At 33.8% G+C, this 24,233-nt stretch overlaps 10 protein-coding genes across 21 annotated transcripts; 7 read left to right on the forward strand and 3 right to left on the reverse strand.

Annotated features, from left to right (window-relative positions):
• The first annotated feature begins 384 nt into the window (after positions 1–384).
• Positions 385–843, forward strand: LOC105226011 (transmembrane protein 141). Its single transcript, XM_011204732.4, has 2 exons — positions 385–499; positions 590–843. Exons 1-2 carry the CDS (start codon positions 385–387, stop codon positions 784–786), a joined length of 312 nt encoding a protein of 103 aa, XP_011203034.2. The 3' UTR covers positions 787–843.
• LOC105226012 (putative GTP-binding protein 6) lies at positions 393–2,914 on the forward strand. 2 transcript variants are annotated; one of them, XM_049447740.1, is made up of 6 exons: positions 393–499; positions 590–621; positions 989–1,165; positions 1,270–1,869; positions 1,928–2,207; positions 2,287–2,914. In XM_049447740.1, exons 3-6 carry the CDS (start codon positions 1,107–1,109, stop codon positions 2,740–2,742), a joined length of 1,395 nt encoding a protein of 464 aa, XP_049303697.1. In that variant the 5' UTR covers positions 393–499; positions 590–621; positions 989–1,106; the 3' UTR covers positions 2,743–2,914. The 2 variants fall into 2 exon arrangements, with proteins under 2 accessions (XP_049303697.1, XP_011203035.2); XM_011204733.2 differs by lacking the exons at positions 393–499; positions 590–621 and having other exon boundaries at positions 885–1,165.
• Positions 2,770–10,922, reverse strand: LOC105226010 (dihydroxyacetone phosphate acyltransferase). Of its 10 annotated transcripts, none has more exons than XM_049447739.1 (7): positions 8,376–8,570; positions 7,547–7,577; positions 6,149–6,743; positions 5,500–6,047; positions 4,830–5,414; positions 4,590–4,754; positions 2,770–4,492 (listed from the first exon to the last, which is right to left on the reverse strand). In XM_049447739.1, exons 3-7 carry the CDS (start codon positions 6,681–6,683, stop codon positions 4,142–4,144), a joined length of 2,184 nt encoding a protein of 727 aa, XP_049303696.1. In that variant the 5' UTR covers positions 6,684–6,743; positions 7,547–7,577; positions 8,376–8,570; the 3' UTR covers positions 2,770–4,141. The 10 variants fall into 10 exon arrangements, with proteins under 10 accessions (XP_049303696.1, XP_019845731.2, XP_029405958.2 ...); XM_019990172.3 differs by having other exon boundaries at positions 7,547–7,824; XM_029550098.2 differs by having other exon boundaries at positions 7,547–8,163.
• On the forward strand, positions 8,715–10,882 carry LOC105226009 (fatty-acid amide hydrolase 2). The gene has a single exon (XM_011204724.4). The coding sequence runs from the start codon at positions 9,129–9,131 to the stop codon at positions 10,692–10,694; it is 1,566 nt and encodes a 521-aa protein (XP_011203026.2). The 5' UTR covers positions 8,715–9,128; the 3' UTR covers positions 10,695–10,882.
• Positions 10,923–11,151: 229 nt separating the features above from the next.
• LOC105226008 (transcription termination factor 5, mitochondrial) lies at positions 11,152–13,506 on the forward strand. The gene is made up of 4 exons (XM_029550100.2): positions 11,152–11,594; positions 11,655–12,633; positions 12,691–12,915; positions 12,981–13,506. The coding sequence occupies exons 1-4, from the start codon at positions 11,408–11,410 to the stop codon at positions 13,282–13,284; spliced, it is 1,695 nt and encodes a 564-aa protein (XP_029405960.2). The 5' UTR covers positions 11,152–11,407; the 3' UTR covers positions 13,285–13,506.
• A 228-nt stretch (positions 13,507–13,734) lies between these two features.
• On the reverse strand, positions 13,735–15,095 carry LOC105226007 (putative tRNA (cytidine(32)/guanosine(34)-2'-O)-methyltransferase 1). Its single transcript, XM_011204720.4, has 3 exons — positions 14,818–15,095; positions 14,107–14,762; positions 13,735–14,051 (listed from the first exon to the last, which is right to left on the reverse strand). The coding sequence occupies exons 1-3, from the start codon at positions 14,936–14,938 to the stop codon at positions 13,908–13,910; spliced, it is 921 nt and encodes a 306-aa protein (XP_011203022.2). The 5' UTR covers positions 14,939–15,095; the 3' UTR covers positions 13,735–13,907.
• Positions 15,096–15,531: 436 nt separating this feature from the next.
• Positions 15,532–16,790, forward strand: LOC105226005 (ribosome production factor 2 homolog). Its single transcript, XM_011204718.4, has 3 exons — positions 15,532–15,688; positions 15,747–15,962; positions 16,018–16,790. The coding sequence occupies exons 1-3, from the start codon at positions 15,669–15,671 to the stop codon at positions 16,724–16,726; spliced, it is 945 nt and encodes a 314-aa protein (XP_011203020.2). The 5' UTR covers positions 15,532–15,668; the 3' UTR covers positions 16,727–16,790.
• On the reverse strand, positions 16,727–17,571 carry LOC105226006 (COMM domain-containing protein 2). Its single transcript, XM_011204719.4, has one exon. The coding sequence runs from the start codon at positions 17,460–17,462 to the stop codon at positions 16,800–16,802; it is 663 nt and encodes a 220-aa protein (XP_011203021.1). The 5' UTR covers positions 17,463–17,571; the 3' UTR covers positions 16,727–16,799.
• Positions 17,572–17,926: 355 nt separating this feature from the next.
• LOC105226004 (ralA-binding protein 1) lies at positions 17,927–21,472 on the forward strand. 2 transcript variants are annotated; one of them, XM_011204717.4, is made up of 5 exons: positions 17,927–18,103; positions 18,179–18,317; positions 18,376–18,933; positions 18,992–19,297; positions 19,508–21,472. In XM_011204717.4, the coding sequence occupies exons 1-5, from the start codon at positions 18,004–18,006 to the stop codon at positions 20,442–20,444; spliced, it is 2,040 nt and encodes a 679-aa protein (XP_011203019.2). In that variant the 5' UTR covers positions 17,927–18,003; the 3' UTR covers positions 20,445–21,472. The 2 variants fall into 2 exon arrangements, with proteins under 2 accessions (XP_011203019.2, XP_029405933.2); XM_029550073.2 differs by having other exon boundaries at positions 18,379–18,933.
• Positions 21,271–24,071, forward strand: LOC105226003 (malate dehydrogenase, mitochondrial). The gene is made up of 4 exons (XM_011204716.4): positions 21,271–21,472; positions 21,733–21,940; positions 22,906–23,102; positions 23,340–24,071. The coding sequence occupies exons 1-4, from the start codon at positions 21,407–21,409 to the stop codon at positions 23,877–23,879; spliced, it is 1,011 nt and encodes a 336-aa protein (XP_011203018.2). The 5' UTR covers positions 21,271–21,406; the 3' UTR covers positions 23,880–24,071.
• Positions 24,072–24,233: the final 162 nt, after the last annotated feature.

Consider the following 24,233-nt stretch of genomic DNA (forward strand, 5'->3'; position numbering starts at 1 on the left):
GCCAATTCACACATGGACTTTTTTGCCGACCGAACCGGTTTTTTATAAGCGAGGGAACGACGAGGAAAAACGAAAGGACGGTGGGACGGTTTAAGTTCTTGTTCGTAACAGTTGTGTTTTATAACAATACATGTTCTCTGCATAGTCTCATATAGAGACAAAAGACAATTTGTCGAAAATGAGGGACAAAAGAGTCCCATGTAAACGCCATCTATTGAATTACCCTATTGAAAAGGTAGAACATCACTATTCGTAGCAAATTTTTTGACAAGCTACTCGCAAATCAGCTGTTATAGCGCATTCAAAATCGTATGTAAATAGCTCTTTAAAAAATACTTTTTAAATATATAAAAGTTTTGAAAAAAAGAGTAATTATTTAGGAGCATGAATGACATAAAACGTTTAAAGGAACAGCAACGCGATAAACATCCTGGTTTTGACTCGTATTTGAATTGCATGACAAGAGCACTTTTCTCAGGTCTAGCTTCGTTTTGCCTGAGTAAGTTTAATTTCTTTCCAATGTATCAATTACATAATTTATAAATAAACTAATAATAAATGTTTTTTCTTGCAACACTTTGTTATTTAGCTTTTTCTGGAAGTTACTTTACACAAAAAGTTGTACGTACAAAAATTAACTACCCTATTCAATACAGCGTGCTAGTGTCGGCATTAGCGGCTATTAGTGTATCCTATATGACCACTACAACACGCACTAAAGCTTGTCAAACAGCTTGGATGGCAGCGGAAGATAAGCATTCTGTGCTGAAAGAAGACGCTTATTAAAGGAGTATAAGTGAAATTTAAAAAAAAAGATATAATATATAAATGTTTTATAAAACATACACTATTTATTAATTATATTTGAATATATTATTATAACAATGTGGTTTAGAAATTTTGCAACAGTTACCAAAAGAGGAACATTTTTACTTAGAACTTTTCCATTAAGGTTCAATGTAGAAAAAAGTTTATTACGTGATTTTAGGGATCATGATGTCTCAATTCGATTAAAATATGTGCAACACAAGGGTGTTAAAGGTATTCGCAACAGAAAAGCTGCTTACGAGTCGATTTCAAGAGATGAAAACGGTGAACAAACTGCCATGACCAAAGATATAGGGAACGATGGGAATCATGATGAATCTGTCAACTTGGATGATCGGTAAATAATATTAATACCATTTGTACACATCTTTAGATTTATCATTTATTATATTTTTCCTTTCATACAAATCTGCCTCGTTATATTTACTTGAGCGTTTATAGAGCATATGAAGAATTGGTCAGCAACGTCATCAACATATCCCCCACGTTTTTATCTCAAAATGTATTTATTATACAACCATATGTCAAATGGGGAAGTGAGCGAAACACTTTAAGTACTCCCGATGATCAGTTAGAAGAGGCGAATGCATTAATTTCTTCCTTGCCCAACTGGAACGTTGGTCATTCAATTAAGATACCTCTCGAAACTCTAAATCGAAAGGAGCTTTTTGGCAGCGGGAAAATTGAAGAACTTAAAAAACTTCTGCAGGAGCACAATACTAAACAGACTTTAACATGCTTATTTATAAGCAAAAGCACATTATCATTTGCTCAAAAACGTTTTCTGGAAGACACATTCAAACTGCCGGTCTTTGATCGCTACATGGTTGTTATACAAATATTACGTTTGCATGCGACTAGTGCAGAAGCACGTCTTCAAGTAGCCATGGCTGAGATCCCCTATCTTTGGGCACAAATGAAAGATGCAAATCCATCGCAAACTCGAAAGCAGGGTTATTTGTTTACTGATACACAAAGGCATATTTTAAAAACCCGTGAACGTAAGTTGAAACAGGAATTAGAGCGGATAAGAGATCACAGGTTTTTAACATCTTCTTTAGTGTTAATAACTTTCAATCATGATCGCATTTATTTATAGGAAACTACTTCGTAATAAGCGCAAACAAAAAAACTACCCTGTGATTGCTGTGGTTGGATACACAAATGCCGGAAAAACATCACTAATTAAGGCCCTTACCCATGAGCAGAGCATGCAACCACGTAATCAGCTATTTGCAACACTTGACGTGACAGCACATGGAGGCTTTTTGCCGTGTAATCTCGAAGTTATCTATATGGATACGGTTGGTTTCATGTCCGATCTTCCCACTGGTTTAATTGAGTGCTTTGTGGCGACACTCGAAGATGCTATGCTGGCTGTGAGTATTCCTTCACATAATTATCAGCAACCTTTGACAAAAAGTAGTAAATTGCACAAGTATGTCTCCCTCCAAACAGGATATTATTTTACATGTACAAGATGAATCACATAGATGTAAAGAAGCGCAGCGACAGCATGTGGAAGCTACATTACAATCACTTAAAAATTCCATTGCTGTAAATCAAGAAATACCTCCAATTATAAACGTTGCCAACAAAATCGATTTGACGTCCTCACACGGACATCCAAAGCTGTCGAAAGATATGTTTTATGTATCAGCAACTGAACGTACAGGTCTCAAAGAGTTGTCATTGGAAATAGAACGACAAATACTTACTGTAACGGGGCGGCGTAAAATAACAATGCGTGTGCAGAATGGTGGACCAGAGGTCGCGTGGTTGTACAAGAACACCGCTGTAACAAATGTGAAGGCTGATAATTCTAGCGCTGAACACTTGCTAATAACGGTGGTTATAGATGAATTGGCAATGCAGCAATTTAAAAGGGAGTTTATATCAGCGAATTATTCATAGCCGTAACACATAAATTAGAACAATAAATTGTGATAAACAAATAGAAATATATTTTGATCTGTAATTCAAACCATACCACTTAATTGCTATTTCAATAAGGTATGTTACTTTCCCATTCATATATTTAGATATATCAATATTTGCAAATATATTCATACACATATAACTTTAACCTATTAAACTATTTTATTTTCAATGTATGGTTATATATGTATGTAGCACAATAATTATTATTTTATAAAAATATATATATATTTCACATAAAAACAAAAATTATAAATACCAAACGAATTACAATCAACTTAACTCGTGTATTACAAAACCATCACAGTTTTTTGATAACAACCTTGTCATCATCATTATTTACTATAAAATAACTAAAATAATATGCAGAAAATTTAATTTTATAAATATTATTGTGCCTTACTAATAACTAAAGGAATCGATAACATTTCAATAATTAGATAATCAGAAAAAATAAATTATATGGCTTAGTAAATGCTTATAATGCACCTGGCAACAGTAAGTAGTAAGATTTGTGTGCATTTTGATATAACATCTTATTGCGATTTCTTAAACGATTTATATAATATGCATACATAAGTATATCCAAAAACGAATAGCTATTACACATATATGCTTTTGCAACCGTGATTGCCAAAAAATTTTAGGAATGATTACGATTTATGTAATTTCATTTTAAAATATGCTTCTTTGTGCGTAATTATAAATATTTCAAAATAGAAATTATTAGTGCCCCTGACCGTTCAATTTCCCTTTCCTGTTCAAGAAATTTTGAGTTTTATATTGTAAATAAATGTGGCAACCAGAGGATCGTTAAGGGAGTAACATTTTTAAATTTGTGAATGCATAATATCTCAAGTTGTGTCTAAAAGTCAAGTCGTACCTAGCAAAATTGAAGAAGTTATAGTAATTTTTAAAACTGTCTTTTGAATGACATTACTTTAAAGCATTTTCTCCACAACTCGCGTTTTTAACGTCGATAATCACTCGCAACTTCAACTAATTCACCGATCGTTTTGAACACTATTTATTAACATAATTTTCGTTGTAACGTTAAAATTTTTACAAATTTGTTAATTTTATAATATTAAATTAACCGATTTTTCTTTCAACGTGTTCCTAAAAAGTGAAAAATTTCGAAATCGCATCAAAAATCATAGTTTCACCCAAGTTATCGCTATTCCCTGCTTATCCAAACAATTATACTGCATGCGCGAAAAATATTTGTTCAATGCACCTATGTTAATAACTAAATAAACAAACCGATGACTAAACGCAGTGTTGGCAAAACAAAAACTAATACTAAAAACACAATAGCTACGTGGCAATTCCGGACATGGGAAAGCAGTTGATTTTTGCTACGTTGTTTTAATAGTTATAATTTAGATGGCATAGAGTTCATTTGAACGCTTGCTACCCGGTAGTATTGTTTGAATGGCAACAGCTGACAATAGCGTAATAATTCAGCTTCCAGTGACCGTAATGGTTTGCCAGGAGCATGTTGCATTATTCCACTCTCTTTGTTCTTCTGTATATAGCCAGCTTGTTGGAATGAGTTTAGTGCAATGTTCAAATTATCTAGGGCTAAACAATAGGGATGCACATTGGTGACATGCTGTTGTTGCATAAGTTTTTCTATGCGCTTTTGCATGTGTATGAGAACATCTTTAGAACTGAATTCATCAGCTTTGTTATTGGAATGTGCGAAGCAAGCATCAAGTGGAAACTGTTTGAAATAACATAAAATTTATTGTTATTAGTATTTATATTGTTTATAAAATAATACATTCCTGTAAGTAAAGTTAAAGTATATTTGCTTTTACCTCATTTACGGCCACAGCTAATTGGTAGTAGACGCATAGAAAAGGTGCTAATGAAGAAAGCATAACTTTCATGCATTCATTTTCATTAATGGATATTTGACCGTTATGTGACGATATTTTTAGCATACCATGCTTTGATAGTAGTAGAAGATTTCTATTGAATTCCTGAAAAAATATTAAAGAATTGTTAGTATTAATATAGATCGCCTGTATTAATGCCATTAATTCAATGACTCTCACCTCGATATCTCGATTTGACTCAATTATAAATTCGTGCTTAAAAATACCATCCAATAAAGTCACACGTTGCAATAAGTTTTCTACTACTTTGTCGTAGGTGCTAGAAAAAGCTGTTGTTTCATCATTTATACCTTTTTGTTGGTCTGCTTGCAATTGCAATGCTGCTAATATAAGATATGCTGGTCGCGCAAGCCAAAACATGCAGGGATTTATGTAAAGCTGCAGTGCCAATGTGGGCACTGCCACTGCCATTATCTGTGGCAAAAGCGCGTGTGCCTTCAGTCTTTTAGTATCGATCTCCTGTGCAAGTTGTGCAGCAGCGACTTCAGTGAATTGCAGTCGGCCATTTTGAAAATGCACGATATTCGAATGTATTTCTACGGTTTCAATTATCTCAAATTTAAGCCGGTTCATATCGGTGGCCACATGTGCACCCAATTCTTCGAAAATACACTTTAGCTCAGCAATGCCAAGTGCTAATTCGTCAATGTTAACCGAACGGTCCACATACAATTGACTAGCATAATATAAACACAGCAAGTTAAATGTACTAATAACGATGCCTCGCTGTTGTTGGTAAATTACCTGCGTTATTCATACGATGAGATATGTATATATGGAGATGTAAAATATTCAACTGTTAAAAATATACCTAGATAGGTATACTTACCTCATTGCCTAGTTTTTTAATTAAATCCAACTCTTTTCTGTCCAGTTTTTGCAAGTGCGCACCCACACTAGCACGCTGCATTCTATCTGCTCCTGTGTGACCAAAGAATTCCCGCACAGAAATTGGTGCACCGAAATCTAGGTACATTCTTCCGAAGCGTTCGTCGATAATTTTAAGTGCTTTAAAAAATCCTTTTGTCGTTTCTTTAGGTTTTGGCACGCCAAGCAATTCATAAACAAACAATTGCTCTTCTAGTAAGCGTTCATAGGATATACTTACTGGCACAATGGTCACATCTGTCACTTCGCCCGTAAAGTAGGGCAATAGCGCCATTGATAGCAAACCCACCTTTGGAACGAGTGCCTTGAAGTTGCGGCTGCGCGTGCCCTCTATAAAAAATTCAACTCCGATGTGATACACAGATATCAATGCATACATATACTCGCGAAAAATATCCCAGTAAAGCTCATCATTTGAGAATGAGCGACGCATAAAGAATGCACCGGTTTTTCGTAACATTGTCCCCATGCCGAACATTGCGTGAAAATCTATAAATCAAACAAATTAAAATCTTCCAAATTAAACACACAATATATATGATTGTATATTGTATTGTATGTAATTAAGCAGCAACAATATCTCCACTCACCCATTCCTGCCGCTATACCAGGTATTTCAATATCATAGTAGAAACAAATATATGACATTAATACAAAATCCATGTAGCTCCGATGACTGGGCAAGTAGCAAACGGGGTTTCGTCCCAATTGATCCCGAACTCTCCGAATACTGCGTGCATTAACGTAAATCCCTGATAGGATACGTTTTGATATAGCTGTTATAGCCATACCACACCATCTTATAATCGCTAAGTTACGCTCCAATCCAATTTCATCTATTATATCTTTCACCTGCTTTTCAATCTGCTTCACTGAGCAGTTATTTATTTGAGCATAATGCTCGATAATTTTGCGTACTTTTTCACTGCGAAATACGTGTCGTTTCAAAGATTGCGGATTCAGATAGCGCTCGAATTCATTAGCTACTTGAGGTTTATACTCTTTCGTCATCACCAGCTCTTTACCTTTAGCGACGATGTTCTCGAAATCATCCATGTAAGTAGCGGCACTCGATGCTGCCCTAGAAGTTAAAGGGTCTGGAGATGATGGGGATATCCCCGTCATCTTTCGGCCTTGACAACTTGTAAGTCCCAGCTAAACGATCAATGGAAGATATACCCGATTCTGCAAATGTGAAATTATATTGCAAAATGTGACAAAATGCTAGATATACCATACTGTTACACAGATATAATATTTCTATTGGCATGTAACACTTAATTAAATTGAAAAATTTTCGAGTCAAATCAAATTAAAATTATGCCCCAGTTCACTGCTATAAAATTTGTAATTGCGAATATGCAGAGATCTTATTACAATTACTCTACGTTATCTGTAATAGCTTAACTGTTGCTAACACTGGTTCACATACCCATATATGATAATAAATAATATCGACTCGATATTTGATTTTCAATGTATCCATTTATTTATAGAGATAGAGATAGACATCTACTATTTACTATATGAAAATGTTAATTTTTGGATTCCTTCGCCAGTTTCTTTTATCGGAATAATTATTTACAGAACGTTGTTTTAATGGTTCTAGGTCTATAAACTCAAGTGATGTTCTAAAGTAAAATGCGATTATGATAAAGGTGCTACCCGAAGGTTCGAATTATTTTAATGTAGTATTAACCCAATAAGTTCAGTTTAATTTAGTTCAAATCGTAAATATAAACAAAATAAAATGATCACGCAAAAATGTATGCACATAATTTTCAAATTATATGAGTGTATTTTAGACTTTATAAAAACTCATAAATGTATTCTATATACATACATATTCGCATTTAAGTTGGAAATTATATTAGACAGGAAATAGATATGTATGTAGGTATATACTAAATCCATAGACCTTAAATATATTTGAACTAGTTCATTGGAATTCATTAATTCAAATGCAAAGGTTGTAAAACATAACTTACATTTAATTCATTAAACCAAAGGTAGCCGGTACTAAATATAAAAATACAAATGTATGTATGTATTAAACTGCTCTCCAAGTGCACTTGATATTACCGAAGCCCTTGCATTAACATTGTTTGATATCGTTTACAGTAATGAATAACAACAATGTAAAAGATACAAACATCACTTGTTTTTTTTATCAACAAAGTAGAATTTACTCTATTTTGATGCTTCAAAGACAATGCAACGTAAAATATTGTCTTTATTGCCTGGCTACAAAGCATGTTGTTTACATCTTAAATGTAATATAGATATTTATTTTACACACAACTAACATGATTATTTTGAAAATATTATTAATGATATTTCACCATTGCTTATACAATGGATTTTTTCTTTCCGTTATTTTGCAAGGAAAAACTAGATTTCTATTACGCATTAAAATTGAATAAATTGCCCACGCCAAGAGTAAAGTTAGCAAACTATGGTACATAAACACCTTCACAAATGCAGCACATATTTTTGTAAAAGCAAATGTTCAAAGCTTGAATCGTACCATGTAGTAAATTAATATTTCTACATATGTACGTACAAAAACATATGTCTATATGTATGTACATACATATGTATATACCTGAAATATAGGAAATTTATGTATTTTTTTGTTATTCACTTTTTCGCTATTTAAAAAAAATTGAACTGAAGAAGCCAGGATACTCCTAACTGTTCACGTTAGGAAAAGTTTGTCATGCACACCCACCAAATATGCAAAACTACATACATATACACGCTTATAAATATGTATACTAGCGTTTACATGCAATTTGGTTGAATATTTCTGCACACCTTTACGTAAGTTTATACACTTTAAGACGAAATCATTTGCCTAACTTTTTGGATGTTAAATATTTAGTTATGGCTTTAATGTGAATAATTAATTGAATGCAAATCTTGCTAGCATCGAATTCCGGTTACGCGTTTCGCGACAGAAACACAAACAAACATGAAGAAATATCAGGTGTAGCGAAATAACACAGCAACGATAGCAAATCGCAAAAAAAAACTACGGCGAATTGGAAAGTGTTGCTTTTCTTAAATCCCTACAATTACACATATAAGTAAATAATTTTAAAATTTGAATAACAAACAACTGCTTTTGATTATTCATAAATGCATACATATTATTTGAAATTCTTAAAAAGAATAGTTTTTGCAATTTACTCTCTACATTCAACAAAATTGTTATCAAATCCATGGTAACCTACACCATGATCAAATCGGACGATTTAAGACAACTGACAACACTGTATATTAATGCATTCCTAATCATCATTATCTTATAGTATCATTCATACTTATTGACCATGGTGAAACCAGGTGAAACCAGCCAATTACGTTGAATGGAGCTTCACATAAAAAAGTGCCAACGTATTTTCACTCACAGTATTTTACCTGCCTGCAATATCTGTTAATGAATAGATGCATATACATAAACAGTTTCGCACTTGATTAATTGCATTATTATAATTACGCTGTGGTTCGTTAAAAATTCAATTAAGTTTCTTGCAATTTTGCATTTCATCTGTAATCACGACAACGATGAGTGTTCCAAAAAAGTCGAACCTCTCTACACTTATACAATTTTTGCATATTATTTTGGACAAAATTTTGGAATTTATACTTGGGTGGATTCTGGGTGTTAAACGACATGTATCAGCACCAAAAAATAAGGATTACGAAGAACTACTATCGTCCAGCGCAGTGAAGCTTGCTGGCCTTATAAGGGAACGAAAATTACAATCTTATGAACTAGTTAAAGCTTATTATGAGAATTTACTTATTGTAAATCGTGATTTAAATGCTGTTGTTGACGGTCCATTTATAGAAGCAATTGAGGAAGCCAAGTTGATTGATGAACGTTTTAAAAATGGCGATATTACCGACGAGGAGCTAAAAAGAAAGCCATTTCTTGGAGTACCGTTTACTACAAAAGACAGCACTGAGGTAGAAGGAAAATTACATACACTCGGTTTGGTATCACGGCGAAATGAACGTGGTTCAAAGGATGCCGAATGTGTCCGGTTAATGAAAGAAGCTGGAGCTATATTTTTGGCAACTTCAAATGTACCAGAAGTTAATAAATGGATTGAGACCCGCAATATGTTGATCGGTCAAACTAAAAACCCATATGACTACAGACGCTCAGTTGGTGGTTCTTCGGGTGGGGAAGCAGCTTTAATCAGTGCTTGTTGTACCGCATTTGGATTGGGCACAGATATTGGTGGCAGCATTCGTATACCAGCATTTAACTGTGGAATATTCGGCCATAAACCCACCAAAGGTGTAGTCAATATGCGTGGATGTACATTTCGAAGTGGAGATGAAGAAAGCACAATGGTTGCCGCTGGACCAATGGCCCGGTATGCTGACGACTTACTTGAATTAATGAAAGTATTAACTGGACAAAAAATGCTTAAGGAACTGCAATTGGAAGAAACAATAAATTTAAAAAGTTTGCAATATTTTTACGTACCATGTAATAACATGATACAATGTAATCCCATTGGAAAAGACGAACAAAATCTCATGATGAAAGTTTGTGAACATTTCACAAATTTAACAGGCTCCGATGTTAATTTAGCTACATTGCCGCATCTAGATATGACCGGAAAAATGTGGCGATACTGGATGACACAAGAGCCAGCAAACTTCAACAAATTGCTGGGTAATGGAGAGACACTTAATCCGTTTATCGAATTATTCAAAAAACTATTTGGGCGGAGTGACTTTACAATGGCAGCAATCTATTCCTTAATAGATGCTTTATTGCCACCAGAAAATGAACATAAAATACGGGAGGCAACAAGGATGTGTAAAGAAGCACTAGATGACCTACTCAGGGATAATGGTGTATTATTCTTCCATAGCTCACCGCGCACCGCTCCATTCCATTATTATCCTTTAGTCAAATTTACCGATTTTAGTTACTTTAGTATATTTAACGTTTTACATGTACCAGTAACTCAAGTACCCATGGGTTTGGATTCAAGAGGCATGCCTATGGGTATCCAAGTTGTGGCTTCAGAAATGAATGATCGATTATGCCTACATGTCGCCAAGGAGTTGGAAAGAAAATTTGGAGGGTGGGTGAAACCATACAAATAAATACAACGTTTCCAAATGTTGTCCAAGTGTACTTTTTACTGTGTGACCACTGAAGTTAACTTCACTTTGAAACAAAATAAATAAAATATATTCTTTTATAGGCTAAATTAGTAACTGGATGATGGGTTTACATTAAATTTTTTGATGAAATAAATACATTAATATAATTAATGAATTCATATAATATAGCAACTTCTTTTATTTACTTTAGTTTTTGTACTGTTCTAGTTCTACTAATTAAGTTTGCCAAAACATCTAAAAAGAAATAGGAGCAAAGTTTTAAATAACGATAAGAGAAGTCGACCAAGTCTATAATTAGAATTTAGGCTGTGTGCCAATCAGTAAATTTTGTGTCTTTTTTCGAGTTTGAAATTTTGGCAAATGAAATTCAAAAAAACATTATTGTCAAGAATTATCTCTTACATACATACTTATGTATATGTATATCTATTTAACATAATCAGAAAAAACGAAGGAATCAAATATTTTACTTTTATCTCCTAAAATTTTAAGCGTTCAACCGGTTGGCACATAACCTTAGTGGTAAAATAGAAAATGATAAACATAAATAAAAAATTAGCAAACAGCTGCTTTCCTATCGGCTTTATACTGAAGACTTTTAAGCCAAAACAAAAGTAATATATATAATATATTTTCAGTATTGATTTTCTCTCCTAAAAAATATATATAATTATAAGTCACATAAATGTATTATGTTGCGCACCAATCAAAATGTAACGTCTCAATTATTGAAGCAGTTTGTTACGAGGCAAAGAAGTTATGCGACAAAGTCACAACAGAGTAAAAAGGCGCAAATCCAACTTTCACCAGATAACTCTAATGGCCTAGATGTTCCTGTGGAGGAAACCATAAACGCCCACTTTTTAAAACGGGAAATAGGTTAGTGGTTACAAACCATACGGTGCTAATTTTCAGAACTTAATGATATTAATTTTTTAGGCTCTACCCATCGTAAATGGAGTAGCATACTCATCAAGTATCCGGAATTGAAAGCTATAAAAAGGCAAGATGCCGTAAATACGGTAAAGGCTTTAAAAATGATGAATTTTGATGTAGAAACCATACTCCAAAAGCCGGTTGTGTTACATCAAAATGCCCTTACACTGGAGAATCGTTACGAAGTTCTTCATGAATGTGGTTTTCAACCCATCAGTCTTATATTGCTATCAAAATTTGTAACAGTTATTAACAAAACTGTCTCAATGTTGAAATCATATGGTTATATACCTTTTGAAGTGAATGTTTTGGAGAACTTGTGTAATTCTTTTAGTAACGTAGAATTATCTGTGAAAACATTTACTGAACTGAACGAAGGTATGCATATAAAACATATACGGGAATGCATACTTAATGCTTACCTGAGACAAGTTTTGGACATGAACGATAATGATATAAAAAAGTTGTGGCAAGTGTATTACCGCGTTCGGCATCGTAGTTTCAAGTCGGTTCAATCAGTAGTAAAGGTGCTACTCGAAGATCTACAATTTCCAAAAGAGCGAATAATAAAGAATGCTTTCTTACTTCACGGTGATGCCGACAATATGCGTAGAATAATTACCGAAATAAAACGAATAGACGGTCAAGATATGCGTGAAATTGTATACCGACGCCCAAAGATTTTGATGTCTTCCTGTGATGGATTATTAAAAACACTTGAAAACGTTAAAGTCTTCGGTATACATGAATCGGCAATAACGAAATGTTTGGAAATCCTAACACTTGGACCCGATACCGTACTAGAGCGCTTGAAAGATTTGAATTCAATTGACGAATTTAAAGTTTTGGGCACCAATCCACGAGTGTTGCGGCTTGTACATTACCAAAACAAAGCTCGCTTACGTTTGGAATACTTGAATCAACTAAAAGTGCGTTGCGCTTCGCTACACATTTTGTCTGGAGGATCGGAGAAATTCGCTAAGTTTGTATATTATCTTTACAATTTTCTGTCATTCAATTAAAACAACGATTTTTTAAGGTTTGCACGTGAAGGTGTAGATCGCACAAAAGGCCGAGATGTTGTAGTTTACTTGGCAAATATAATGAAGAAAGACGAAAATTATATACGCGCATTACTTTCCAGACATCCCAATTGGTGCCATATTCCTGTATTGCAAGTTAAGCAATGTTACGATTTTTTGCGTTCAAAAAAATTTCCAATATCGGCAATATGTAATAATATACATCTACTTTTGTACCCCATGTAAGCCATTTATACAAAATAGTGTTTCTAATGTTCATTAATGCTATAATTTGAATACTGTTTAGACAACGAATTGAAGAAAAACTGAACGAACTTCATGAACCAGAATGTCTTGAGGGATTACAATTACCGGTGGATAACATTTATGATTTGGATAACAACGAAATGCTCACACTTATTCTATATTTAATCGAATGTGAATTTCATTTTACTGGAGATGGCATTTGGACGGAACAGCAAACACAGCCTGTAGAAAATTTTAATAACTTACTTCCTGATTTTCCAGAGAGCTTAAATAAAATTTACAAATATGGAATTAAACCCAGCCGAGCAAACCAATCAGCCAATACGCCCATAGAACTGAGATAACCATGGCACAAAACTGATGCGACAAGTTTAGTAATGTATCAATTAGATAGAAATCGTTATAATTTCCTAAAATCTTTTGTTTAGAATTCTTCCTTATTAAATCTTTCTAAAATTATGAGAATATCATGAAATTATTTAAATCGAATTATACAAATATATGTACACACATCTCACAGGTTGGAAAAATTGTAAAATTCTATGCCAAAGAACCATTGAACTTAATTCATTTTTTTTTTTTGGTTAACCCCGATGTCAAAATTACGTTGAATTGCTTCCGTATCTCCGAATTTTTGGGTCAAGACTTTTTTCTGTTCTCAGACCAAAAAAAAAGGAAAAAATTGAAATACATAACGCTACCACAGCAAAAATTTATTGAACTACCGACATCCCATAAAATCTTTGTTGCGGTACCGTTAATACATACATAAGTACCAAATTTATTGATGTTGAAGAATTATTCGCTGGAACTATGGACTTCTGTTAAGCAAATAAATCTCTCGCTATAAAAATAGTAAATATGTGGCATTTTTTAAAGCCATGATCTTTTCATAGGCATTCCTCCTGTTATATACAAATCATTTTTTAATTTTTTTTTAGATTTTTAGAATGAAACATTCATAGCTTTATTTCTCTCCATCTTCATGTTTAACAGTTATGGCTGAATGTTTAATCGAACAATTTTTAAGTTTTTCTAAAATTTCCTTGTAAGCTGGAGAAATAGGTTTTTGTACTACCTCTTTATATGTGTATTCCGAGTTTTCTTCGAGCTGTAGATAAAAAATATGTTAAAATTAATAATTACAAAATATAACACATAATTACATTTAAACTGTACGACATATCTGAGTCAAATCCACGCATATCGCCGCATACAACAAACGGAATAAGTTTGTGATTTACATTCGAGTTTGTTTCATCTACTATTACTTGTACGTTATCAACCATTGGGTTTATCATTTGTGGAATATAACCATCTGGGCAACGATAATTTTGACACACTACAAACGCTTCAATACTAGAATTTCTGGAGCTAGCTGGTTTGGCTATGGATACTTTCTCAAAGAAAATGCGTAGTTGGGAATATAGCAAATTTGTGTCTTTACCGCGAAAAATCTTGGCAACGAAATTTCCACCTGTCATCAACACGTGTGTGGTAATACTAAGTGCAGCTAGTAGCAACTGACTCTGGATGTATTCGTCGATATCGTGAAGACCGGTAACATCAGGTGCTCCATCACATATAACTAATTGTGCCTTTTGTGATTCACCTCCGAAATGATCAATTATGGCTTGCGCTGTACTTAATTTAGTTATATCGCCTTGGATCTGTGTAACACCAGGCAAGGGTGCCATAGCTTGTAAATCCACGGCTATGATTTTTACCTCCTCGTTGTCAGTGCGATTCTCGTAGAGACGTTTTGAAAGTACTTGGGTCCAACTACCCGGCGCAGCACATAAGTCAACGGCTCGTGTTACATCTTATGAAGAAATATATGAAACTATAATAATATTTGTAATGAAACAAATACAAACCTTTCAAAATGTGAAATTTTTCATCGATCTGTAGCAATTTAAATGCGCTTCTGGCACGCCAGCCCTCTTCTTTCGCTAAACGATAATATATATCTCTTTTATCTTTAGATGTCTTTCCCATTGTATATTATAAAGAAACTTCTTAAGGTAATAGATATTATAAAAATTATTTTAAAAAGTTATGCAAATCGATTTAAAACAAATAACAAGAATGATGGAATTACAATATCTCTTTCATTTTTGTAAGGCAAAATTTTTAAACTCTTATAACATGTTGCTATAGAGTATAATAGTTTTGTTCATCTAAGAGTTGTGCATATCACCTCAAACTGAGGGCTGACTTGGTGATTGTGTATGAGGTACCTTAATGAAACCCATGGAACATTTTTTTTAGTATGAGGCATGTCGATAGTTAATAGTTGGATAAAATCGGGTCAATACTACCCGAGTTTCCCCTATAATACATATGCGTAATAATATACATATCTATATGTAAATAATTGCTTAGATTCCGATCCTCTGGTTGACGTTATACATCTTAAGGTATTTCCCTGGCTATGATTCTTGCAAGTTGCAAGAGTATAAAATGTTCGGTTGCACCCGAGCTTAGAACTTCCTTACTTGTTCATCTTTGCTTTAACATTTCTATTTCCTTTTCACAAGACAACGCCGTAATTTTGACGTTCTCTGCAATTATAATCAACTAAAAATTAAAAACGAACGATACTATTACAAACGTCAAAATATTTGTATCTGGAGTTGTCAAAATCAACCAACACGTGTAGTTACGTGGTATTTGTTAGCACTTAATTTACTTTGATTTTTGTGGAAAATATAAATAAGAACTAAAGATGTCTCTAATGCGAATAAGGTAGACTATGGAAAAATTTTGCATTATTTATGTTAACATTTGTTTTTCTATTATTTAGGAAACCAAAAACCCGTAAGGGAAAGCAGATATTGTTGAGCCGCGAACCGCAACTTATAGAGCCAACACGTACAATGCTTTTCATAGATGGTCGCAAATGCGGCGGAGATATAAAATCTTGTATGAAGGATCTTCAGCAGCTACGTAAGCCTCTCGTAAAAATTTTAAATCGTAAAAACGATATTACACCCTTCGATGATCCATCGTCTTTGGAATTGTGAGTTCCTTTTTTTTCAATTGCTATATTCAATGTACTAACATATTTTCCATAGTTTGACAATGAAAAATGACTGTGCGCTATTTGCATTCGGCTCGACATCAAAAAAGAGGCCAAATAATTTAATTCTTGGACGTCTTTTCGAAAACGAAATATTGGATATGATTGAATTGGGCATAAAGCATTACACTTCAATGTCCGAATTTAAAACAGAAAAAATCGGTACAAATGTAAAACCATGCCTCATTTTCAATGGGCCACGTTGGAATCAGACTGAAGAATTACGGCGCCTTAGAAACTTGTTAATAGATACATTCCATAAAGATAAAGTAGACGCTATTCGTCTACAGGGAGTTGAACATGTAGTTAGTTTCACATGTACGGAAGATTTAACCATATTAATGAGATCTTATAAAATAATGTTAAAAAAATCGGGTCAAAAGACACCTCGTATTGAACTTGTAGAAATTGGCCCTTCCGCCGACTTTTCCATTCGTCGAACAAAAATCGCATCGGAAGATCTTTATAAACAGGCCAGAAAACAACCAAAACAATTGCAACCGAAAAAGAAGAAGAACGTTACATATGATGAATTGGGAAATACACACGGACGTGTCCATTTAGGAAAACAAAATGTAACAAAGATACAAACGCGTCGGGTAAAGGGATTGAGGAAAACACCAGAGGAAAAGCGCGACAGCAGGCAGAAAAAGAAAGAACTGATAAAAGCAGCTGCCAAAGATCTACTGAAAAATGCAGAATAGTAAAAATATGTCTATTATATTAGATTTTAGTTTTAATAAAATAGTTATAAAGTTGTAATATTAATATTGTTTATCAATGAATTCCACTAACGATGTTACGTATACGTCTGCTTTTCGATTCATAAAGAGCTGTTTCTAATACTTGTATCATATGGACTAAACTACTCAAATCGGTTTGCACCAACAGATCCTTGCGATTTCGTCTTTCATCCGAATGTATCGCCTGATCTCCATCCTCGAGAAGGTCTCTGTTTTCATTTTTCGGTTCGGTGTGTAAATATAACTTCATTGTTACTCGTATACTACTTTGTCGTAAGAGGCTTCGTGTAGCTAAACGCACCTCCAAACGCCATTCAATATTAACCAAACGATAAGCTCGAATATTAGCAGACTTGATGGACCCCTCAATAAAATGTCGTTTGCTGCTCACAAATTGTGACAACACTTGCATGACGTCATTGCTATAGCCTTCTTCCTGTTGCAAACTTTGCAGGTCGAACTCACTAGCATTCCCTTTAGTGGCATTAATGAGTAAGGCAATTAGAGCCTCAACTGCGCTTTGTACCACACCTGTATCTGTAGAATATTTTTGAGCAAGATGCTGATAACGTTGAGTATTCGGACCAAGGGACAAGTACTCAAATGCTGCTTTGCATAGCTCCACAACATCCTCTGAACCACGATGGCGTAATAATTCTAAATGCCTCCGTTGATCTGTTTTTAAGTTTAATAACATTTTAGTCTAAATTTTTCCAAAACGCAGTACAAGACTATATTTCTACTATTTTACCAAAAACAACCAAACTACAAATGTTGTTTACAAGTCATTGTAATCCACACAAAACACAGCTGTTAACTTCGCTGTATTAACCCTTGTGTAGTGTAAGAAAAATACCGACCATCTTCTAGACTCAATCATATAATAAGTAAATAACTTTTAATCCCATTATCTAAATAATAATCTTTACGATTAATCAATACTGAGATAATATCTTATAAATTCTCTAAAAGAAATTTTATTTAAAACTTTTGGTGCAGATATGTGAACCTCCCTTAAATATAACATATGTATTTACTCTCTTAAGAGACGATAGGGTGCGTTTAGAAGAGTGTTATAGTTGTTTTTGCTTAATTATCAATTGACAGCTGTTCTGTTGACAAATGAGAACAATGTAAATTTTCTCTAGTGTGTTGTGAATGAAAAAGTTCTTGTTTATTAATAAATATTAGGGATAAATTATCTCTGATAAATATAATAGTGGTTCCATAAACAAATTATGGATTTCGACAGCCCTGATGTTGAGAAAGATTTTCCTGGTTTATATGCTTCTGAAGGTGGGGATGGAAAATCTAAAAAGAGCAAAGAAGATAGTGATTGTAAGTGTATATGCACTTTTTAAATAATATATTATAATTATGTACATACATCAATATATAATTAACTTTCTGCAGATAGTGAGGGTGAACACGATAAAGTAAGTAAAAAAGATCTACTAATTGGTAGGCGCAAAGATAAAAAGGAAAAGGGCAAAGATCGGGGATATGCAGCTTTAGAGGGTGAAAGCTCTCCAGAAGAGGAGTTGGATGCGAAGTAAGTTAATGCCCTTTCAAGTAAATCCTTATCATATTGATATTAAATATTTAATTAGAAGTCCTTCGAAGTCAAAAAAGTTGAAAACCTTTAAATTCAGTTCGTCCAAAAGCAAGGAGAAACGAGAAAAGTCGCGTGATAAAGATAAATCAGACAGGGATTTCCGGGAGGAAGAAAAGCCAAAAGAAAAAGAGAAGACTGAAAAAGAAAAGGAACTCAAAAAAAGAGACAAAGACCGTAAGGAAAAGGAAAGGAAAGAGAAAATCAAGGATAAGGATAAAGAAAAGGAAAAAAAGGACAAAAAAGTTAAACAGGCCAGCAATGCTTCTGAAGAATTGTTAGAATTGGGCGATGTTCAGCCTGTTTTTGGTGTATCAATTAGTCTAGCAACTGAACGGAGTCGTTGCCATGATGGTGTTAATTTGCCTCTTGTTGTGCGCGATTGCATTGACTACCTTCAGGAGCACGCATTGAAGAATGATCAAATATACAAAGTAGAACCATTGAAGACACGCGTACAACACTTTAAAAGACTGTATAATAACAGAGAACGACAAACAGATACAGATGAACTAGATATAGCAACAGCATGCGCTTTATTGAAGTTATTTTTACGGTAACAAAAGGCGAATATTGTCAAAATTATATTTATTATGATATGTTCATTCTTTTAGAGAACTGCCAGAACCGATTTTGACCACAGACTTAATATCTAATTTTGAGGATGCAGCATCAATTAACTCCCAGAATAAAGAAGATGAGCTTAAAAAATTGCTTGAACTACTACCCAGTTGCAACAGAACTCTACTCACTTGGATATTATTACATTTTGATTCGGTAATTAAACATGGCAAGCACAATAAATTAACGATTGAATCATTGGCGATGCTATTAAGTCCCCCTATGCAGATGTCACATCGTTTATTAGTTGCATTTTTATCTCACACTGGAAATTTGTTTACAAATTTTTCCCTTATCAAGTAAGTAAATCAGATATGAGTTTTCTTTAGCAAATTGATGATAAGATAATCTATGTGTAACATAATAAAGTGATCAGTTAGAATTCCTCGTCTTAAATAATGTTGCCAAGACGCAAGCCTAATCGCTTTAATAGATTTTTTAAATTATTTATTAAGTAAGAAGTACGAGGGACAATATGTTTTGCTATTTTAAACGATTTTTTTTTACAGATACGTACCACCAATAACACCATCTAGCCCAAAACTTCCCGAAACTGCGGAAGATATTCAAATAGAGCTACGGAAGCAAGAAAGCTTGCTTACACAGATTCATGCCGAAATGAATGCTGGATTTGTTTCCAAAAAACGAGAAGAACAGTTGTGGGAAGTGCAACGAATTATCACCCAGCTTAAGCGTAAGTTACGTAGTTTTGAGAAGCGACAGGAAAAGTCAATTGAGGAATCACAAACAGCCACAACAAATGTATTACAAAATATCAGTGATACCACTGATTCCAGCACCATAATTCAACGGGGGCAAAATATGTTCAAGGAAGTCGATAATAGCTTGGTGAACCAAAACATGAATAGTAGCCACACAGAAGAACAAGCTTCAAATGTTGCTAATATTGAATCGCCTGAAATAACAAAGGCAAAATCTTCCTTAACGCTTACGGTAAAAACACCAGTTATACAGGAAGAATCAGAAAAGGTTCCAGAACCGGAAGAATCATCGATCAACGTAGATGATTCACATCCTGATGGTATTTACATTGATGAAGAATTGTCGTTCTTAATGGTGCCTAAAACTCATCCTGATTATTCTCAACTGATTCGTCTGCAACTAGAAAATCGTGAATTACTTCTTTGGAAAGAACAATTGCAAGCTCGTATAACTGCTGAACGTGCCGAAGTCTTGCGACTTAAGCAGCAATATCAGCAGCAGATTGCTGCAGCAGGCGCCAGTAAGAGTGATATTTCTAGTACAGCTTCTGTCATTTCAGATGATGTTGCTGGAGGCGATGATGGTTATGAAAAAATAATAGAGCACTATGTACGAGAAAATGCCCTGTTGGAACAAAAAAAAGAAATACTTGCAAGAGAACTGTTTGATGAAAGGCGCGAATGCATTACTATGAAGGTTGAGTTGGAACTGCAAAACTTTTAAACAAACGATTCAATAAGTAGATTTTCATACACAGATGTTAAATTTTTATTATACATCTAAATTACGCACGTATCATTGTTATAAAATGTTTACTCTCTTTATCTGTAGCAATTTTATCTCACAGCCATACAGTATATCCTTTGAATTTGTGATTGCCTTCGATTTTCTTTAACCTATGTACATATATAAATATATACATACATACACATATAGAACATAACAAATATACAATTCACAAACTAATTAAAATTGCAAAACTGTATTCTATTTATCTATGTATATACCATAAGATCATTATTGAGATTATAAATATAATGTTACAAATACAATAAAATTAATCGAATATTAAAAAAATGTTTCAATTATTTGATACATATAGAGAAAAAACGTTAACTTCGCTTGAACTGAAACTATAATACCTTCCATAAATGCAAAAGATTTCGTGAAAATACCTACATACATACATATGTATGTATTTAGATCTTAGAGAACAGTCTAATTAAAATCAATGCGTCTAATTAGTGAACTGTCAAAGTCTGGTATTTCAACTTATTAAATTTTACTCCAAAGAATTGCATGTACATATGTACAATTTTAAATAATTATTTAAGTATATACTATTTGTAATATTAAAAAGCCGCCAACTTCAAGGGCTCTGAATGTAAATAAGTATATAGGAAATATGGAAACGTCAAAAGTTTATCTAGTACATAGTTCTTGATTGCGCAGTCGCCGGCTTCTCTGCCGCGTATGTCAAATGTACCTTTCGTATACTGATATAGTGTACAACATGCTATTGTTGTTGTTATTGGGGCTTAGTCGACTTCGCCGCTTTCATACTTGCAAATTTATTTTAGAAGGCAGAAAAGTTTCCACCAACGTGAGTGTTTGTGCATAATCAGCAGCCAGCGAAGCAGGAAAAGATTGTTACGGAAGTCTTTAACTTTATTACACAAATCGAAATGTTGAAGCAAGTAACCAAACAATTGGTCATCCAATCCGTGAGGGGTTTTGCCACCACAAAGCAAGTGAGTACCAATTTATTTAATGCAAAATATATACGATCAGAGAAAGATAGGCAACGATTGAATTGCCAAGTACTCGCTGTTTACGTAATCGACAAACGTAATATGTACATATGTACATATATATTATATTATGCATATTTATTTGACTTATTGCACTTTAACTTTTATAATTTAGTCGTGAAATATGCACACACCTACATACATACAAATGTAGGAATGTAATGTATTGTAGTATTAAAATAACCGAATTTATTTTACAGAACAACTTCAAGGTCACCGTATGCGGCGCCTCAGGTGGTATCGGCCAGCCACTTTCGCTGTTGTTGAAGAACAATCCTTTGGTCTCCAATTTGGCCCTGTATGATATTGTACATACACCTGGAGTAGCTGCCGATTTGTCACACATTGACACCCAAAGTACGACTGAAGGCCACATGGGCGCAGATCAGTTGGGCAAAGCGTTAAAAAGTAAGTTTTTTACAGATTCAATTGAGTAGGGTTAATCCGTGCCCACTATTATACCTTTTTTGTTAATGATACAGTTATTTTTAAAAACCAATGCTACATTATAGTATGACATTTGATGTTCTGTTAAATTTTCAAAGAGAAATGTTAAAAAATATGGCAATAGCAGCAATTTCTCTTGAGCGTCTCGGATAAAAGTTGAATTGCGGTGAATAGTGAAGCTGTATCATCTGAAATCAAAAATTCAAAATTACATACATATGTCGTTAAATAATCGATCTTAAATTTTTCACTTTGTGGCAAACCCCGATTTTTTGTGAAAAAACTGGTTACTTTTTTTATTATATTCTGAAAAGTTTTGACAAATTTACAAAAAAATATCCAGTGTTACCTCGTAAATGATGTATAAAATTAGTGTTTAACATTTCAAAAGGATCGGTGCAGTAGTTTTGAAGTTAACACGGGCACTGACTTTGAAAACATTAGTTGTGGAGTAACAAAAAACGAAAATATGTATAATATTCTTTATTGAGGTTAGTTCATCGACGGCATTTAACAATTATAGTATACACTTTTCAATTAAAATAGTCTGAACAGTTAGTTTTTGAAAAATAGAAAAATATTTTACTAATCTAAGAAGGTATGGTTAGCAATGGTTGGACAAGTTCAAACGCATTTTCGTATACTTATGTACTCGTATGTATATGGACACTTATGTTTATGCATACATACATATACGAATTTTGATAAGATAGGTAAAATGTAAAAAAAAAATATTGCAGTATCTCAGTATCATGTGCTATCGTTTTTCATAGCAGCAGTGTGTGCATATGAAAATATGTTTATACATACAAACTCACATCAATATTACAGATACACTTACATATTTTGAACGAGAATATTCATTAAAAAGCTATATATCAGAAATTATATTAACTTTCATTTACTCCATTTATTTTCCTTTTAAGATGCTGATGTTGTCGTTATACCTGCTGGTGTTCCACGCAAGCCAGGCATGACACGTGATGATCTTTTCAATGTTAACGCCGGTATCATCCGCGATATTGCCAACGAAATTTCCAAAAGCTGCCCAAAGGCACTAGTGGCCATCATCACCAACCCTGTTAATACCTGCGTTCCAATCGCTGCTGAGATTCTGAAAAAGGTAAGATATACATATACATATGTATCTATGTATGTAAAATATATCATATACATACATACATATTTATCAATCAAATTTAACAAACATATTTTATATATTGAATGGAATTCATAGCAATTGAGTTTCTCAGTTCATATTATTCGAATACATTTGAGTATCCAATACACACAACCGTTTAGCAAAAGTTGTTATGCAATGAAAAATTGATCCATACTAATACGAGTTATATAATTTCAGGCCGGCGTATATGATCCTAAACGTTTATTTGGCGTATCTACTTTGGATGTAGTGCGTGCACGTGCCTTTATCGGTGCCGCTTTGGGTGTTAACCCACAGCAGGTAGATATTCCAGTTATCGGTGGACATTCCGGTGTTACCATTCTTCCCATCATCTCACAATGTCAACCCGCTTTTAAGGGAGATCAGGCAACCATTGAGAAATTAACTGTACGCATTCAGGAGGCCGGTACTGAAGTAGTAAAAGCCAAAGCTGGTGCCGGTTCGGCAACACTTTCCATGGCATACGCTGGTGCGCGTTTCGCTGGCTCCCTGCTGAAAGGCTTGAATGGCGAGAAGGGCGTTGTAGAGTGCTCGTACGTGCAATCTGATATTACTGAAGCGACATTCTTTTCCACTCCATTGATATTGGGAAAGAATGGTCTGCAAGAGAATTTGGGTCTACCCAAATTGAATGATTTCGAAAAGAAGTTATTGGCAGCTGCATTGCCTGAGCTGAAGAAGAACATTCAAAAGGGTATTGAATTCGCCAATGCTTAAGCGAAATCCCTCCTCAGCACTTAGTTTTCGGACAAATGAATATTCTGCCACATTCATCATCTCCGAAATAAAATTGATGGCATGAACATATTCGATGTATTATGTAACATTTTAATAAAAAAAACTTAAGTTCAATGGTCTCTACAAAATATCTAAAAATAAATAAAAAAACGATTGGTAGTACAAAGAAAATATTTAAATAGAAATATAATTAATATCTAATAGACATGGTAATATGTGATAAAATGGGAAACTACAATAGCTTCCTTTTTTCTTACAATTGCTGGTTAAGGGGTCAGTAGGGTAATCTGTCCTGTTGTTTGGCATTTTTTTCATAGAAATTTTTAAGCAATT

This window comes from Bactrocera dorsalis, chromosome 2 (assembly GCF_023373825.1).
Source record: "Bactrocera dorsalis isolate Fly_Bdor chromosome 2, ASM2337382v1, whole genome shotgun sequence".
Lineage (NCBI taxonomy): Eukaryota > Metazoa > Arthropoda > Insecta > Diptera > Tephritidae > Bactrocera > Bactrocera dorsalis.

What these genes read in the sequence shown, in the direction of transcription:
- LOC105226009 (XM_011204724.4), top strand. Translation starts at nt 9,129, where the DNA reads ATGAGTGTTCCAAAAAAGTCGAACCTCTCTACACTTATACAATTTTTG.
- LOC105226003 (XM_011204716.4), top strand. Translation starts at nt 21,407, where the DNA reads ATGTTGAAGCAAGTAACCAAACAATTGGTCATCCAATCCGTGAGGGGT. An exon ending in GTTTTGCCACCACAAAGCAA is followed by an intron (nt 21,473 to 21,732) that starts GTGAGTACCAAT and finishes TTTATTTTACAG; the next exon opens with AACAACTTCAAGGTCACCGT. An exon ending in GTTGGGCAAAGCGTTAAAAA is followed by an intron (nt 21,941 to 22,905) that starts GTAAGTTTTTTA and finishes TTTCCTTTTAAG; the next exon opens with ATGCTGATGTTGTCGTTATA.
- LOC105226004 (XM_011204717.4), top strand. Translation starts at nt 18,004, where the DNA reads ATGGATTTCGACAGCCCTGATGTTGAGAAAGATTTTCCTGGTTTATAT. An exon ending in GAGCAAAGAAGATAGTGATT is followed by an intron (nt 18,104 to 18,178) that starts GTAAGTGTATAT and finishes AACTTTCTGCAG; the next exon opens with ATAGTGAGGGTGAACACGAT. An exon ending in GAAGAGGAGTTGGATGCGAA is followed by an intron (nt 18,318 to 18,375) that starts GTAAGTTAATGC and finishes ATATTTAATTAG; the next exon opens with AAGTCCTTCGAAGTCAAAAA.
- LOC105226011 (XM_011204732.4), top strand. Translation starts at nt 385, where the DNA reads ATGAATGACATAAAACGTTTAAAGGAACAGCAACGCGATAAACATCCT. An exon ending in TCTAGCTTCGTTTTGCCTGA is followed by an intron (nt 500 to 589) that starts GTAAGTTTAATT and finishes TTTGTTATTTAG; the next exon opens with CTTTTTCTGGAAGTTACTTT.
- LOC105226007 (XM_011204720.4), bottom strand. Translation starts at nt 14,938, where the DNA reads ATGGGAAAGACATCTAAAGATAAAAGAGATATATATTATCGTTTAGCG. An exon ending in AAAATTTCACATTTTGAAAG is followed by an intron (nt 14,763 to 14,817) that starts GTTTGTATTTGT and finishes TTTCTTCATAAG; the next exon opens with ATGTAACACGAGCCGTTGAC. An exon ending in ATATGTCGTACAGTTTAAAT is followed by an intron (nt 14,052 to 14,106) that starts GTAATTATGTGT and finishes TTTTATCTACAG; the next exon opens with CTCGAAGAAAACTCGGAATA.
- LOC105226006 (XM_011204719.4), bottom strand. Translation starts at nt 17,462, where the DNA reads ATGTTATTAAACTTAAAAACAGATCAACGGAGGCATTTAGAATTATTA.
- LOC105226005 (XM_011204718.4), top strand. Translation starts at nt 15,669, where the DNA reads ATGTCTCTAATGCGAATAAG. An exon ending in ATGTCTCTAATGCGAATAAG is followed by an intron (nt 15,689 to 15,746) that starts GTAGACTATGGA and finishes TCTATTATTTAG; the next exon opens with GAAACCAAAAACCCGTAAGG. An exon ending in GATCCATCGTCTTTGGAATT is followed by an intron (nt 15,963 to 16,017) that starts GTGAGTTCCTTT and finishes TATTTTCCATAG; the next exon opens with TTTGACAATGAAAAATGACT.
- LOC105226010 (XM_019990174.3), bottom strand. Translation starts at nt 6,683, where the DNA reads ATGACGGGGATATCCCCATCATCTCCAGACCCTTTAACTTCTAGGGCA. An exon ending in TGGTATAGCGGCAGGAATGG is followed by an intron (nt 6,048 to 6,148) that starts GTGAGTGGAGAT and finishes TTTGATTTATAG; the next exon opens with ATTTTCACGCAATGTTCGGC. An exon ending in TTAAAAAACTAGGCAATGAG is followed by an intron (nt 5,415 to 5,499) that starts GTAAGTATACCT and finishes TGAATAACGCAG; the next exon opens with GTAATTTACCAACAACAGCG.
- LOC105226012 (XM_011204733.2), top strand. Translation starts at nt 885, where the DNA reads ATGTGGTTTAGAAATTTTGCAACAGTTACCAAAAGAGGAACATTTTTA. An exon ending in TCTGTCAACTTGGATGATCG is followed by an intron (nt 1,166 to 1,269) that starts GTAAATAATATT and finishes GAGCGTTTATAG; the next exon opens with AGCATATGAAGAATTGGTCA. An exon ending in TCGAAGATGCTATGCTGGCT is followed by an intron (nt 2,208 to 2,286) that starts GTGAGTATTCCT and finishes CCCTCCAAACAG; the next exon opens with GATATTATTTTACATGTACA.
- LOC105226008 (XM_029550100.2), top strand. Translation starts at nt 11,408, where the DNA reads ATGTTGCGCACCAATCAAAATGTAACGTCTCAATTATTGAAGCAGTTT. An exon ending in CTTTTTAAAACGGGAAATAG is followed by an intron (nt 11,595 to 11,654) that starts GTTAGTGGTTAC and finishes TTAATTTTTTAG; the next exon opens with GCTCTACCCATCGTAAATGG. An exon ending in GGATCGGAGAAATTCGCTAA is followed by an intron (nt 12,634 to 12,690) that starts GTTTGTATATTA and finishes CGATTTTTTAAG; the next exon opens with GTTTGCACGTGAAGGTGTAG.